General features: G+C 45.7%; 1 protein-coding gene across 4 annotated transcripts in view; it reads left to right on the top strand.

Annotated features, from left to right (window-relative positions):
- The window catches only part of Myh11 (myosin heavy chain 11), a 108,079-nt gene that overhangs the window by 18,069 nt on the left and 73,228 nt on the right, over positions 1–16,782 (top strand). For all 4 annotated transcript variants that reach the window (XM_031363148.1, XM_031363150.1, XM_031363147.1 and 1 more), the window contains exon 3: positions 3,733–3,889. In XM_031363148.1, coding sequence (XP_031219008.1) covers positions 3,733–3,889 — 157 coding nt within the window. The remainder of the gene's footprint in view (positions 1–3,732; positions 3,890–16,782) is intronic.

Below are 16,782 nucleotides of genomic sequence, written 5' to 3'. Positions count from 1 at the left end.
TAACCCCCTCATCTTAACATGTACTTTTCATAGCACAGCAGAATTTCCTGCTCCAGCAAGGCTATCCCCTACTGACAGGCACTTGGGCTATCACTGGCCCCTAGCCACAGCAGAAGTAAATCCTTTATAAAGTATCGTTCTCCAGCACAAATACTCAGAAAGTGTGGATGCCACAAACAGCCTTGCAGAGAATGCAGGGTTGTGATTAGTATCTGGAGGAGAGAGGAAGCTCAGGGTCTGGCCATGTACCGCATCTAGTGGGTTATGAGGCAAAGCTGAGATTGCCTCTGGATTGTGCCTTTCACTCAGCTTCTTCCTCATTACTTCCAATCCTCCTCCCTTCCTCAGGCCAAGGCCTTGGAAGCAGCTCCTGCTTGGTGCTCTGGGGCTGACCATATAAAGCATGGGGGAACAACCAGGCTTGCTTCCAAATATGGTCAAAAAAGGGAGATCCTTCACCAGCTGGGACCTTCTGGTGGCACTGGGCCTTGAGATGCCTTGCTAGGACAGGAGGAGGATGTTGGGACCTCTGAATTCAAGTATCAGGAGAGGGACTATCCTGGGCATGAGACCCTGGTTTCCCCCAACAGATTTGCCAGCTGAGCAGACTCAGATCTGCCTGAAGCAAGGATTAAGTGTGTTCAGTGTGGATAGGCTCCAAAGGAGGAGTGAGCTCTCCCTGAGAAGTGGGAGGGAGGCCTTTAGGACTCAGACTCAGGCAAATGGCTGACTGAGGGGCCTATTTAGCATATCAAAACTGATACTGGCCCCAGGTTCTCCCAGTGTCTTTTATTATGTGCGGGTTAAAGAGTCATCCTGGTTGGCTTTCCCAGCCCCTTCCCTTAAATTCTCTAGCCCCTGAGCTCTGCTGCCCTTTCCTGCAGCTGCTATTCCCTATATTCCCAACTATTTTGGTGACATGGCCTCTTTGCCTTGTGGTCTCCTAGCTCGCCTCAGCCTCTTAGCTCCCAGTTCCTTTCTCTTCCTCTCTTGTCCCACCACCCCTAGACCTGTTCAGTCAAGGCCCTTCCAGGAGCCTCTGGCTGTGCTTTCCCTCATGTCTACAACAAACCTTCTTGTCCCATGTCTAGGAGCATCAGGTCCTCATTTTTTTTTTTCCTATTCAGAGGTCGAATCAGGAAGATTTCTTTCTTTTACAGATTTTACTCAACAAATATTTACTGGATAAGTGCTTACCCTGTGCTGGGTTCTGTGCTGGGTGCTAGAAACACAGTGCTGTAAAGTTCAGTCTGGGAGATGATGTTGAAGCTGAACCCTGAAAGCAGAGATGGAAATGGGTCTGGAAAGACCAGAGGAAAGGAATTCCATGAAGTGGGAACAGCATATATAGAGGCTCCACGGTGCTAAGTTTTCTGGTCTCTTAAGACTGAGGGTGTTCAGGCATAATTCCATTGATTGAACACCTGTTACATACAGGTATGATGCTAAATAATTCCTGTACATCATTTTAGAGCAAAACTGTGAGGGAATTGTTAGCATATCCCTTGGTTTGCAGATCAAGATGACTGCAGCTCAGAGAAGTTAAGAGATTTGTTCAGAGACTCCCAGCTAGAAGGTAGCAAGTGAGGGCTCAAATTCAAGTCCCCAGTATTCTAATTACTGACGGGGTTAATTAGTACCTACTAGATGCCAAGACTTAAGTTGGGGCTTAAGAGGACAGAACAGGAGCTCAGGTGGTGTGGGTGACCCTTTCAGGTCAGACAGTGACCACACACCAGGTAGATCTCCCACCAAGCTGGAGCCTGTTCTGGGCCCTGCTGACCTAGAAAGACACCTCTTCCTCTGGCTATCCTAGCTGCAGCTATCCCTAATTGACTATAGGTAGCCCATATCCCACTTTCCTGCCTCCCTCTCTACCTCTGAGCATTCTGTCTTCTCATCTGGACTGCCCTCACTGTCCTTTAAGATGTAGTACCCTAGTAGTTCCTATGGTCACCCCAACACTCTTCAGGAGTTCTCTTGTTCCTGTTCCTGTTGCTTGATGTGAGTCTCTGTCACCACCCTCTTTTCCCCTGGAAGTTCTTACAGAGGGACAGACACTGGTGGCTTTTCAATCTTGGGCCTTCAGGACTCAGTGGCCAACCCTGCAGCTGTGAGGAGCAAAGGGCATGATCTTGTTTCACCACTACCATCCCTTTTTTAAAGACAGTATCTCATGTAGCCCAGGTTGGCCACACATTTGCTTTGTAGCTGAGGATGACTTTGAACTCCTGATGCTCAGAATACTGGGATTACAGACATGCACCACCATAGCTGGTTTATGTGGTACTGGAGATGGAACCCAGGGCTTTGTGCATTAGTCAAGTACTCTACCCACTGAGCCACATTATCAACCTTTATTCCTTTACACCTTTGAACATGCTGTAGTATGTCACCTCCTGTCCACTGGGAGTTAGTTCCTCATGTTACTGTATTTCAGTGGCATATCTAGTTTGTGATATGTGTCTCTCATTTCTCAGCATTTATATTTCCAAATTATTAAATTATGACTAAACCACTGGGCATGGTGGTGCACACCTTTTGTCCCAGCACTTGGGCAGCAGAGGCTGGCAGATCTCTGTAAGTTCAAAGCTAGCCTGGTCTACAAAGTTAGTTCTAGGACAGCCAGGGCTAAACAGAAAAACTCTGTCTCAAAACAACCCAACCCAAACCAAACCAAATTACAAAATTACTTTTGAGACTTCTTCAATAAATAATAGCTCATTGTCCTTCTATTCAAGGCTAGGGCCATGCTGCTGTCTACACACCACTCCCTCCTCCTCAGGCTCTTGTTTTGCATATTTCATTGCTGTTTTTGTTACAAATTAAAAACTATAAAATTAAAACAATAACAATAACATTGTTATTGGTGTTATTTTGGTTTGTGTTGTTTTTTAAGTCACAGTTTCTCTGTGCAGCCCTGGCTGTCCTTGAACTCATTCTATAGACAACCTGGTGTGAATTCAGAGATCTGTTTGCCTCTGCCTCCTGAGTGCTGGGATAAAAGGTGTGTGCCACCACTGCCTATTGGTATTCTTTAAGTAGCATTTTATCTTTTAATCAAATAAAAAATAAAAATGAGATAAATAAAAACTGAACTTTGGGAGAGCTGGGGAGATGGCTCGGTTGCTAAGGTGCTTGTTGCTCAAGCATGAGAACTTAAGTGGAATTCCCAACACCCATGGGGAAAAGCTGGGTGTAGTGAGCCACACTCCTGCCATCCTGATGCTGGGGAGGCAAAGACGGGGGAATCCATGGAGTTTATGCTTACCCAGCCTAGTCAAATTGGTGAGTTCCAGGTTCAGTGAGGGAGCCCATCTTAACTAATAAAGAGTAGGGAATTGGAGAAGATGCCCCATGTTGACCCCTGTTCTCCACATGTCTGCACACATGTACATGCATACCCTACATATAAACATGCACAGAGAAGTACAAGCTCTGTCCCCGAGGCTTAGTGAGGTAGAGGACAGAGGTGGCTTGGGAACATAGAAGTGAGTCCAGAAGTGGGTAAGTCTTAGCCACAGCTTGTCTGGGAACCCACATTACACTTTTCCTCCTTCTGCCCTGTGTCCACTTTTCCTCCTTCCGCTCTGTGTCCTGAGTGCAAGGCTCTTGCTGAGCTGCTAAGGAGCTTAGTTTCCACATCATGACACGAGGAGGCTGCTGATTATGGGTGTGGGAGTTCCCCTACTCATCCTAAGGTTCAGAACTGAGCCTGGTTCTCTCTTGCAGACCTACTCGGGCCTCTTCTGTGTGGTGGTCAACCCCTACAAGCACCTACCCATCTATTCAGAAAAGATTGTGGACATGTACAAGGGCAAGAAGAGGCATGAGATGCCGCCTCACATCTATGCCATTGCTGACACAGCCTACAGAAGCATGCTACAAGGTGAGCCTGGCAGGCCCCCAGAACCACCTCAGGGCTCAGCCTCAGTCCCCACCCCCACCTGCCTTAGTCCCCATCAGGAATGTGGAGTTTGGCAGGCAATGCCTTGACTAAAAAAGGGCAAAAGCAAAAAGAATGTCAGTCTGTAGCAAGGAGGGGGCAGGGAACTCAGGGCTTGAGCAAATACGGGCATCAGGCATCGCCCTCTCTGGCTTCTGCCATCCCTTTGGCTGGCTGCTCCAGAGCCCTGGCCCAGCCAGCAGCTAGAGAGAAAAAAATTGGGTATGGGCTGTGGGTGAGCTGCAGAGGCCTGGGTTGCCAGTCTCCACCCCTGGGATTTTCGGATGTCTTCTCTTTCTGAGCCTCAGTTTCCTTGTATGTGAAAGGGAATAATAGTGTCTATGTTAAAGCCTCTGTGGGACTTCTGTGGTATAGTGTCTATGTTAAAGCCTCTGTGGGACTTCTGTGGTATAGTGTCTATGTTAAAGCCTCTGTGGGACTTCTGTGGTATAGTGTCTATGTTAAAGCTTCTGTGGGATTTCTGTGGGACTTCTGTGGTATAGTGTCTATGTTAAAGCCTCTGTGGTGGCTTTTCATGTGGAGGACCTTTGCACACAAACTCCAAGTCCACGTGTGGCAGCTTGTGGACTCTTTTATTTTCTTACTTTATTTGTTTTTTGCTTGTGAACTCTTTAACTGAAAATTTTGGGCCAGAGCCATTGCAGATTTAGAACTGACTCCCTCCACCCCCAAATTTAGGAATTTTTTTCATATATGCCTGATGAGCATTTATGGGGCTGAAACTTAAGTCTAAACATAATTGTTTATTTTATGTTTTATTTTTATTTTATATAGTTCTAAGGTAATTTTTGACAATATTTCAAATAATTTTGTTCATGAAGCAACATTTTGTCAAATGGAATTTTCCCATTGTGGTTTCATGTTTGGACTAAAAAAAGAGTTTCAGATTTTGGATTTTTGGGTTTGGGATTCTCAACTGCTATTTTGAATAAGCATTTCTATTGGGACAAAATGGCAGATACAATCCAAAATAATAGGGAAGTGTTAATTTAAGAGTCCCACTGAAAACAATTTTTATACTTGACTACAGTAGAATAATTACCATTGAGATGAAGATATGAATGAAGTATGCTAGAAAGTCCCCACGACTTCCTAGCAGGTGCCTCTTCAGTGCACACCTCCTGCCTGCTAAGGTCACTGCTGTTATAAATTGTCATCAGCAGCTTAGTCTTGAACTTTAGTGACTTAGTACTTTCTGGAGGAGCTCCTCTCCTCAAACCTTCTCAGAAGAAGCAGTAATAACATGTTAGTCACAGTCTGAATTCTAGGGTAGAGCTGCTTGTGGTAGCATGTACCTATGTGACTGTGAATGAGCTCTAAAACATCTTCTACCTCTGCTTTCCCTCTGTAAAAAGACAGAGACAGCCGAGTCTTGGCCAGTGTGCCAGACCAGGCCTGTAACCCTACCCCTCAGGACCAGGCCTGTACTTGATCAATAAAAACCCTTTATAAGCCTAAGACACTACAGGTCTCTAAAATCCAAAATCTACAATGATCCAAGATCTGGGATAGTTTCATTGCAAATTCTAGGATGTGTAAATTCTAGGCTGTGAAATTTTGTTTATGAGCAAAATTATTTAAAACATCCCGTGAGTCAAATGAAATGGCATGTGAGTAAAATCCCAACCCTGGAGAGGCAGAGGCAGGCAGAGCTCTGTGACTTTGAGGCCGGTCTAATCAACATTCAGAGCTCCAAGGCAGCCAGAACTACATAGAAAGATTATGTTTACAAACATACTCATAAAACATCATATGAAGGCCGGGCAGTGGTGGTGCACACCTTTAATCCCAGCACTTGGAGGCAGAGGCAGGCAGATTTCTGAGTTTGAGGCCAACCTGGTCTAAAGAGTGAGTTTCAGGACAGCCCCGGCTACTCAGAGAAACCCTGTCTCAAAAAAAAAAAAAAAAAAAAAAAAAAAAAAAAAAAAAAAAAAAAAAAAAAAAAAAAAAAAAACCAAAACAAACCCCCCAAAAAACAAACAAAAAAGCCCATCATATGAAATGACCTTCAGATGGGCTGGAGAGATAGCTCGGTAGTTAAAAACACTTACTGCTCTTCCAGAGAACTTAAGTTTAGTTCCCAGCACCTAGATTAGGCAGCTCACAAATTCTTCTAACTCCAGCTCCAAGGGATTCAATACCATCTTCTGGTCCCATGAATATCTGCTTTGGGTGGATACTCTCCAGGTCTCCATGATTAAAGAAAAAAAAATCTTTAAAAATTCAGATAACATCTAGAAGACATATGTGAGACTTGCCTCTCATCTTCAGGCTATGAATCTGCAAATTTTCTCAAATTCAAAGGTATTTGGAACCTGAACACCCTAATCCTAAACCTTTCATATATAGGATTCTAGGAGTGATACATGGATGGGAAGACAATAGGGAGCACACTGGTTCAAGTTAACAGCTACAAGACCATAAGTTAATGTGGGTCAAAAATGGTGTCCAGCGTCCAGCTCAGGGATCCGGCTGCTGGGAAATGAGGAAGCGGTAAGTTGGACTGCACGCTCTCTGCACAGGCGAGCAGGTGTCAGGCTGTGAGAAACTGCAGGAACCCGATCTGAGGGTGAAGGCGTGCACAGTCTGAGGTCCCAGAGGGCCTGCGGGGGTCGACTTGGGGGTTCCGGTCCAAACGGGAGCGAGACCAGCGGGTTCTCACTTATCACTCTTGCGTACCGCAGACGCTGCTGAATGCTGCGGATGCCGCGGAAGAGCTGAGAACGGAGCAGAGAGCCAGTGGGCAGACTCTGGCCAGGCGCAGAAGGGAAAAGGGCAGGAGGAGGGCGCTCTGGCTGGTTACCGTGGGGAAGAGTTCTAGGCTTGGTCGGTGGGCTGCTTGGTTTGGCGGAAGCCATGGCTGGGAGCCCAGGGAGGCCTCCAGGCTGGAGGTTAGAAATGTATTTAAAGATATAAATGCATGGACAAACAAACAGTATACAAGGGCTCTGAGGAAAGTTAAACCTGAGAGAGAGAGAGAGAGAGAGAGAGAGAGAGAGAGAGAGAGAGAGAGAGAGAGAGAGAGAGAGAGAGAGAGAGAGAGAGAATGACAGAGGCTCTGAAGGTGTACCTTCTTATATAGCCCCTGAAAAAGGTTGTGAAATTTACAACTTGAGCAGGGATCTAGGTAAAGAAGATGATGTGTGGCTGCCACGCCCTTTGAGGTCTTGAGATTGCAAACTTATCTCCCAAGTGAGAGGTCTAAGCGGCTGAACTCTGTTATCTAGAGATTCATACACTTCCCTTGGTCGGGCACCTATTTTGTGGCCTAGGAAGCTATCTGGTCTGGATTCTAACATTTGTTGTTGTTGCCCTTGGTTTCTCTTTGTTCCCCCCCCAGTGCTGGGCACTGAACCTTACGTCTTGTGCATATCTAGCCCAGATTCTGAGCTGCATCCCAGCTCCATGGGATAGTTGTTTTCCTACTTCTTATATGCTTCTTCTAGTCCCTCTTGGATTTCTGGCCTCAGGGACTGCCAGAAGAGCTCAGACCCATGTCCCCTTGAGGTGACAGCCCTGTGGAGGGATGTCAGTGTGCAGGTGCCACCTGGCGTTCACTTGGCTGCTTGTGTTTAACTCACACCAGTGTGCTCCCTATTGTCCTCCTGTCCATGTTACTGATTGCTCCTAGCATCTAATATATGAAAGACTTAGGATTAGAATGTTCTGATGCCAGCATTGCGCCTTTGAGCACGTCCCAGCTCCATGGGGACGATTATTTGCTGCTGCTTTTATGGCTTTGCAGGAGTGTTTCCAACTCTACCAGAGCCCTGGGGGCAGGCAGTATTCACTTAGGAGTTTTAAAATTCAGTCCTAAAATATTATGATGCATGTGCCATAATTTTACCCTAAACAAAAAGAAAACCGGTGAGATGGCTCAGCGGGGAAGAGCACTGACTGCTCTTTGGAAAGGTCATGAGTTCAAATCCTAACAACCACATGGTGGCTCACAACCACCCGTAATGAGATCTGATGCCCTCTTCTGGTGCATCTGAAGACAGCTACAGTGTACTTACATATAATAAATTTAAAAAAAAAAAAAAAAAAAAAAAAAGAGGGCTGGTGAGATGGTTCAGCGGTTAAGAGCACCGACTGCTCTTCCAGAGGTCCTGAGTTCAAATCCCAGCAACCACATGGTGGTTCACATGGTGGGATCTGATGCCCTCTTCTGGTGTGTCTGAAGACAATTACTCATATAAATAAAACAAATAAATCTTTAAAAAAAAAAAAAAAGAAAACCAAAAACAAATTCTATGGTAAAGAAGGCTGACATAAATGTTATTTTTCTCATGACAACAAACCTTTCCTTGTTGGTCTTGAGAAAACAACAAACCTTCCCCCCTGTGCCTCTCTCTCTCTCTCTCTCTCTCTCTCTCTCTCTCTCTCTGTGTGTGTGTGTGTCCCCTGACTGCACATGTGTGGCTTGTTGGGCATCCAACACTAGGCCTGGCACTACTGTCAGCTCCTTTTAGATATGGGGAGATTGAGATTCAGAGAAGTGAATAACCTTCCAAAGATCGGACAGTGTCAGAACTATTTTGAACTTAGTGCCTGTGACCCCTGGGATCCTTGATTTAACAGTGGCACTGAGCTATGCTTGGCCCCTAGCCCAGGAAAGGCCTTTTGTCCATGCTGGTCTTGCTTCTTATCTGAGTGTTGAAGGCTGAACACGTGGGAGCTGAGTCAGGCTCAGCAAATTACACAAAGATCTGAGGAGGAAGCACTAAGCCTTCTGACAGGACCTGTGGTTGTCACCGAGGGTCCCTGGGGGTGAAGTAGGGAAAGTGTGAAAGGCAGATAAGCTTTTGCTCTAACATGATGAGTGGAGGAAGCTCAGGAAGTGTGGAGCTAGCTTTGTGTCATCGCAAGTGCCTTGTTCTCACTTCATCAGCATCAAGATGTCAGTGACCAAGAAAACACCTAGCTGGGGCTCTCAGCTCAGCCCTCTTCAAGCATAAGTTACGTTTGGGCAGTGGGCTGCAAGCAGGTCTCTCTGTTCTGTGGTTGCCATGCCTTAGGGGAAGTGGCCAGTGTCCATCTGACAGCCTTGTCTGTAGATGAAAGGAGAAAAGGGCCTGGAGAACCTGACAGATTTGTCTTAGAATTAAGAGTGAAACATGGTGACTTTTCTCTCTGAGACTGAAGAGGAAACTGGGTCCAGAGGCAAACAGACTAGCAGAGGCCATGTCTTTGTTGTAATTTGTTTTTGCTTTGTTTTTAAAAGATTTTTTAAAAAACTGTGTCTGGGTATGTTGCCTGGGTGTATACGTATCCATCATTATGCCTGCTTTATGTCCACTGGATCCAGAAGAAGACACTAGATCCCTGGAACTGGAGTTGTAAAACTCCATGTGGGTGCTAGGGACTAAACTCAAGTCTTCTGCAAGAGCAACCAGTGCTATTAAGCACTGAGCCATCTCTCTAGCCTTATTTTTGTTTTTGAGGCATAGTCTCACTGTAAGACTCTCATGGCAGTCTTCTGGCCTTGGCCTCCTGATGGGATCACAGCACGCTTTAGAACCTTTAGGTCCTAATCTGCCCAGGTGACTATAACAAAACGCTTTTATAAACAACAGATGTTTTCTTCCTGCAGCTCTGAAAGCTGGAAGCTCAGATGAAGGAATTTACAGGCTTGGATTCCGAGGGCCTATTTCCTGTTTAGTCTGGTGAAGACACACCCATTTCCTGTTCAAGGATGGTGCCCCTGATGCTGTGTCCATGGGGAAATTAGATCTCTACCCTCCTGATTTAGTCATTGCTTCCCATTAATACTTGTCTGGATTACAAGTTTTATTCTGTCTTCATTCACTTTCTCATACATGCATTCATGACAGTTACACTATGTAGCCCAGAATGCCCTGGAATGTGAAGTCCCTTTGCCCTAGCCTCTCAGGGGCTAGAATAACAGATATATGGCTACATCTGGCCCCAGATCCTTGTTTTCAGTGGTGAAGATTGAGATTGCTCAGTATGTAAAGTGAGGACCTGAGTTTGATCCCAGAACATAGTATGAAAAACCTGAGTGTGGCAGTACCTGCTTGTAGTTCCAGAACAGAAGAGTTGGAAATGAGAGGATTCTTGCCAACGTACCCTGATCAGTGAGCTTGTGAGAGCTTGTGAGAGACCCTGAGAGAGGCAGCACCTGAGGTTGGCCTCTGATCGCCACCTGTATGTGCATGTGTATATATGTAAGCACACACCACCATGCTACTGATACTTAATACAGTACTCACAGCTCTAAGCTGTGTCACGGGGAACTTCAAGCCTTCAATCTAGTTTCATGGAGTAGCTTTTGTGCTCTTGAAAAGTCAGGGTTTTAGTTTTGATCTTTTTTGTTTTGTTTTGTTTTGTTTTGTTTTGTTTTCTGGCAAAGAAACAGCTGTGGCAGGCACAAAGGCTGCTCAGGATGGGAAGATGAGAAATAGTGTCAGGATGTTTGACTCAAAGTCACTACCCTGCAAACCTCCAGGACAGGACTCAGGACATACCTCCACTTCCAGGAAGGTGTGGAGCTATGTTCAGCTCTGCCTGGTCTGGACTAGCTAATGGGGTCAATAGGAGGAGAGGACCTCGGCCCTGAGAAGGTTCTGTGCCCCAGTGTAGGGGAATGCCAGGGCCAATAAGTAGGAGAGGGTGGGGTGGCAGGCATGGGGAGTGGGGAGACAACAGGGGTTTGTTTTTGTTGTTTTGTTGTTTTGTTGTTACTCCACCCTTCCTTTCCCATCTCTATCCAACTCTGGTCTATTGAGACAGGATTTTGCTGTAATTTAGGTTGACATTGAATGCAATATGTAGCTCAGGGAAGCCTCCTGAATGACTTAGAGGTGACAAAGCACTGCTAGCTGGAGACTGGGAAGTGTAGTGTAAATTTAGCTAAACCTCTCTGTGTTCCTGGCAGGTTGTGCTCCCAGTCACCTGCCAGAGCCCTTGGATTTGAGAATGAAATGTGTCATGCAGGCCAGTAAATTTAATTTAAATGCCTTGAGTAACTCAAAGGTTGGGCAGTTCCAATACTTCGTACTACTAGCAAACACTCCCCTGTGGTACTTTTGAGTTAACATCTTTTAAAATCTATATTTTATGTCTGTTACCCCAAACATAATTGGGGAAGTGGTCCATGTGGCCACTTTCCCTCATTCTTATATGTTGGCGGCCTTTAGGTCTGGTCTTTCTTCTCACCCTTCTTCTCTTCCAGTTCCTAGCCCGAGCAGAAGGACCTTTCGAGTTTGGACATGCAGATTCCCAATTTTGGGGCCAGATTAATTCAAAGCATTAGAACCAAACCCCAACAGGGAAGTGCATTACCAGGGAGCCAGTAAGATCAGGTTCTGATATGGATCTGTCTCTCTCAGGTGACACATTCTAGTTACAGCCTCATGTGGATGAAGGGACTGTCTCTCTTTGGGGTCTCTTGGGTATGGCATGTGGTTCATTTGTGAGGCTAGAGCCTTCTTGAACCCTTAGTTTCCTCATATAAGGTGGGACTGGGAATGTTGGACCCAAGTGGAACTTAGAGTTAGTAGAAACCCTCACAATCTTTGGTGTCCATGAGTTCTTACGGGGCAGGAGGCAGTCAAGAATCTTAAAATATTGAGTAAATAGTGAATTCTGAGTTGGAAAAGTAGGCTTGCCCAGCAGAGTAGCTATGGGGTACTCATTCTGGTTTTTCATTCAGAAAGCATGAAAAGTATGTGTTTTCCCTGCTGATTGGCTCAGCAGGGTTGACTGAGGGCCTATCCATATGCTATAGCCTTGTCACACCCAGTCTAGCTTAGGGACATTAATCAAGAAGCCCCACAATGTAGGGAGGGGAGGTCCAAAATCTGAAGGCTGCTAACCTGGGGCCTGACTCCTAGGCTAGGAGACAGTGGATGCCTCCTGGGAGATAACCATGAACGTGAGATGAGAGAGCATTGTGGGGCTGGAGGCAGAGGACAGGGAAAGAATGAGCTGAGCCTGAGAGGCCACCAGAGTTCCTGTCTCTGGTGCCCCTCAAGGGTTCAGTTCTAAGGGTTAGAAAATGCTCCCTTGGGCTCAGTGCCTATAGCCCACGTGAGTCTCCCAGAGAGAAGGTAGAATGGAAGAGGAGAGGGCCCAGGCACACAGGGACCCAGCGTACAGTCAGGGCTACAGAGCTTGGTGGAATCCATCTCTTTGTGTCTCAGTGTCTTTGCTGTCTGTTCCAGATTGTGTGAGGATTACTATAAGCCATGCCTGACCGTTAGCTGACTTCTGCCCTGTCAGAGGAGGTCCCAGGATCGACAACTTTGCACTAACCTCACACAGTGTGTAGAACCTTCTGAAATCTAATTTCTTGGGGGATTTAAAGTAGGGAGTCATTTGCTTTAGGCTTGGGATCCTCCCTGCCCCTGTCCCCCCCTCTCCTGTTATCTACAGCTGGCTGGTACAAAAAAGAAGAGAGGCGTGGAGTCTGGGATGCATTCCCAGCTCCACTTTCCTTTCTCCTTTTATGGGTAGCCTTCAGGCCTCAGTCTCAGCAGCCAGCTAGCAAGAACTCCAGCAGGGATCAACCAAAATAGCCAGTCCATGAGACTCTGAGATGCTGGGCACCTACAGAGAGTCCTTGCCTGCTGTGCCTTAGTGTGACCCCAGGCCCAGTATCTCACCCCTCAAGCACATCACAAGACCCAAATTTCCAAGTCTCCAGGCCAGGTAGGAAGGGTAGACAGGGGCAGATTAGTGGTTAGTTGAGGTCCCAGGACCCAAGCTAGAAGCTGAGCCACAGTAAGGCTATCATTGCCCATAAGTGCACAAGGAACATTCTTCCTTGCCTTTGAGCTGCTTTGGTCAGCTTGGGGATTCTCTGCCCACTGCCACCCCTCCTGCACTACTGTATGTCCTTGACATAGTTCATTACAGACATAGCATACTTTGGGAAGTCTGGAAAGCCACAGAGGTGCACTGGGGTCAGTGTACTGGCACATGTCCTGGTTACAAGTGTGGTTACAGCCCTCAGCCATTTTCTTGCCCGTTTGACTCCTGTCTTAGTGTTCTATGGCTGTGAAGAGACAGCATGCCAAGTCAACTCTTATAAAACAAAGCATGTGAGGGCTGGAGAGATGGCTCAGCAGTTAAAAGCACTGACTTGTTTTTCCAGAGGACCCAGGTTCAAATCCCAGCACCCACATGGAAACTCACAACTGTCTGTAACTCCGAGATCTGACACCCTCACACATACATATAGCACCAATGGACATAAACTAATATAAAATAATTTTAAAAATAAAGCAAAGCATTTGACGAGAGCCTGGCTTACAGTTTCAGAGGGTTAGTTCATGATCATCATGATGGGAGACACGCAGGCATGACATTGGAGTAGTAGCTGAGAGCTTTACTTCCTGATCTGCAGGCAAAAAGAGGTACTCAGAGAAACCTCAAATCCCATCCATTGTGGCACACCTCCTCCAACAAGGCTACATCATCATCAGTGAGACCATATCCACTCCCAAAGGCCTCACCTCCTAATCCCTCTCAAACAGTTCTACTAACTGGGGACTAAGCATTCAAATATATGAGCCTATGGGGGCCATTTTCATTAAAACCACCATAACTCCCACACTCCACCATTAGTGATGTAGAAGCAAGAAACAGTGGCTCATGTTGGCTTATGTTACCAGAGCCTGGTGTACAGCAAAGTTATCCTATGATGCTATAAGCCAAGTGTAGTGGCAGTGCCTGAAATCCCAGCTCCTAGTAGGTAAAGGCAGGATGATTGTGAAGTTGAGATCAAAGCTACATAATTGTTTCAAAAACAAACAAAAAGAAGGAATACAAAATCAATTGTGCTTTCAAAATCTATCTGTCTGTCTGTCTGTCTGTCTGTCTGTCTATTGTATGAGTGCTTTGTTGTGTGTACACAACTGTCGTAGCAGTTTTCAGCACTTTTTCCTTCCCATGGCTAAGTAGTATCTCGCCAAATGAACATAAAGCATTTTTAAATCCATTCATCAGTTGATGAATATTTCCTTTCCTTCTTCTTTGAGGTGAGTGTGAATATAATGCTGCACAGCCCTTTGTATATGTTTTTACCAATTTGGAAAAGAAAAACCACTGTATGTTATATACATACTTCCAAAAATATATTGAAAAGTTAACAAGTTAAATAATGATCATAGGGAGGTTAATTGCTACAATACAGTGAATCTTTGGTCTAAAGGAGCCAGAGAGAACATGAAGCCTTTATAGATATAGGAAAAGACGTGCCTTTCTCAGCATTCTTTCTTCAATCTTCAGGCAAGTTGTTTTCATGAAAATACAGATCTCCCAAGAATCTTCCCTAGAGTGAGACAGTATGCAACTTTTACTACTATCCAGAGCAGCGCTCCAGGCTGTATAAAGGTGTGCAGTATATAGACTCCTGTCTCAGCTACAGAGAGGTGTGGAGTCAGAGACAGTATCACCAAGTATTGGCTCTCAGATAATATAACAAAGAAAAACTTGTATGTGAAAGTTCACAGCAGTACAATTCACAATAGCCCTAATGTAGCAACAACCCAAATGTCTATACATGGACAAATAAAATGTTGTCTATTATACAATGGAATATTGCTTGACTGTGAACAGGAAAAAAAGCCAGTAATATATACTACAATTCAGATAACCTTCTCAAACACGATACATGTGCTGTGTGTCTCTCTCTACTTGTGGGAAATACCCAGGACAGGTAAATGTACACACAGATGCAGATAGGGCGCACAGTTGCCAAGGGTTAGTGGGAATGGCTGGTGGACAGGGATGGCCTAATGGGTATAGGGTTTTATTTGGGAGTGACAGAATATTACTTACTTTGTAGAACTAGATAGAGATGGTGCTCATGTGATGTGAATATACTAAGTGAGTTGGCTCATGTGATGTTAATTTCACAGCAATGAATAATGGAAGGATCTGAATAGACAAGGAGGTGTGTGCTAGGAAAGAAGGCCTTGTTCTCTCTCTTTTTTAAAAAAAAAAATATAAATTACATGTGTTGGTTTTGTATGTGTGCACTGGCATGTGCATACATGTGGAGGTCAAAGTATAGTTTGTGGGAGTCAGTTCTCTCCTTCCACCATGTGGATCCCAAGGTTACTTAGATCTTCAGGTTGTCCACATGACCTTTTATCCATGAAACCTGGCTCATCCCCTGGCTCTCTCCAAGATTGGGCTCAGTGAAGAAACAAAGTCGCAGGCATAGAAAGTTTAGACAAACTCCCCAAGGTCAGGCTGACAGCTGAACTGGAGGAGTACTTCTTTTGTCCAGAATTGTGCTTCCCACGCTTGTGTTTCCTATGGGAACATCCTGGGCCAGGGAGCTGCCAATGGCCCTCAGCACAGAGCCTGCTCCTCCTCCTGAGAGGCCTGGGAGCCTCTGACCCATAAATCTCTGTTGCTCAGGGACCAGCTCTTGCCAGGTTGCTGAGAGAGTCTGGCTCCCTCCCCAGGTCAGATGGAAGAACAGAGCCCATGATCTGCCAGTGTCCAAGCCTTTCCTTAAAATAAAGGACACAGTTTAGAGAGCAAAGTACCTGCCTAATGAGCATGAGGCCTCTATCCCCAGCGCTGCATAAATAGTGAGTGCTAGAGACATGGAATCACAGAACTGAGAAGATAAAGGGCAAAGGAATCAGGCATTCAGAGTAATCCTAGCCTATATAGTGAGTTTGAGGTTAATCTGAGCTATGTGAGACCTTGTCAGGGCCTCAGGCGGCAGAGACAGTTTTGCCACCTGGTTTCTAGTCACAGGGCACTCATTCCTCCAGCCCTCACCTCAATCAGTTAGTATGTGTCCCGTCGACACTCAAACACATCAGTATGTATTGAGTTTTGTTTCTTTTCTTCCTTCCTTCCTTCCTTTCTTCCTTCCTTCCTTCCTTTTTTCTTTCTTCCTTTCTTTCAAGTTAGGGTCTCACTATGTAGCCCTGGCTACTTACTTTGTAGCCAAGGATGACCTTGAATTCCTGATTTCCTTATTCCATTATCCATCTATCCATTCTCTTGTCTGTTCTCTGATATGTCCATCTACCCTATGATTTATTAAAAAACAGATAACAGTGCTCCCAAACATGTGCTGGGCACTAGAGGTACAGTATTCTGTGGTGAATTGAGGCTGAAGGCATGGAACTAAGAATAGATGGCACTACCTTTGTCATTGCTCATCAGATGTGGCACTCTGTTATCTCTGCTCTTGGCTGGTGGTTGGAATGCTAGTCACTGTTCCCATGTTTCTCAAAGGTTCCTGGCTGGCCCTCTGGGGCATTTTCTGAGTAGAAAACTGTCAATGATGCCTGCTTGATCTTTGATCTCATGATGTCCTCTGTGTGGGGCGGGGAGACATCTCTGGTACTATCAGGCACTGAACTGTCACCTTCCAGAGAGAAAGAATCGGCCTATGAGCTTGCAGATTGTGGAAACAGTGGCCTGAGTCAAAGGAGGTTGAATGGCAGACACAAAGGGCCTGGAGGGAAGCAAGAGAGGCCTCTGTTCTATTCTATCTCAGATCAAGTAGAAATTCTAAGTCAGACATCCGGTCAACCTAGCTCTGGGCATATTCTTAACCCTTCCCTGGGAACAAAAGGAACCACCCCTAGGCTCCTGTCACAGTTAGGGTGATTGTTGCTGTGACAAAACACCACAACCAAAACAACTTGGGGGAGAAAGGTTTTATTTGCTTGCACGTCTATGTCACTGAAGAAAGTCAGGGCAGAAACAACAGGGCAGGATCCTGGAGGTAGGAGCTGATACAGAGGCTATGGGGGTGTGTGTGCTGATACAGAGGCTATGGGGGGGTGCTGATACAGAGGCTATGGGGGGTGCTG

Source organism: Mastomys coucha, unplaced genomic scaffold (genome assembly GCF_008632895.1).
Source record: "Mastomys coucha isolate ucsf_1 unplaced genomic scaffold, UCSF_Mcou_1 pScaffold12, whole genome shotgun sequence".
NCBI classification, from domain to species: domain Eukaryota; kingdom Metazoa; phylum Chordata; class Mammalia; order Rodentia; family Muridae; genus Mastomys; species Mastomys coucha.
The sequence above is the reverse complement of the archived record's forward strand: the minus strand, read 5'-3'. Positions and strand labels throughout refer to the sequence as shown.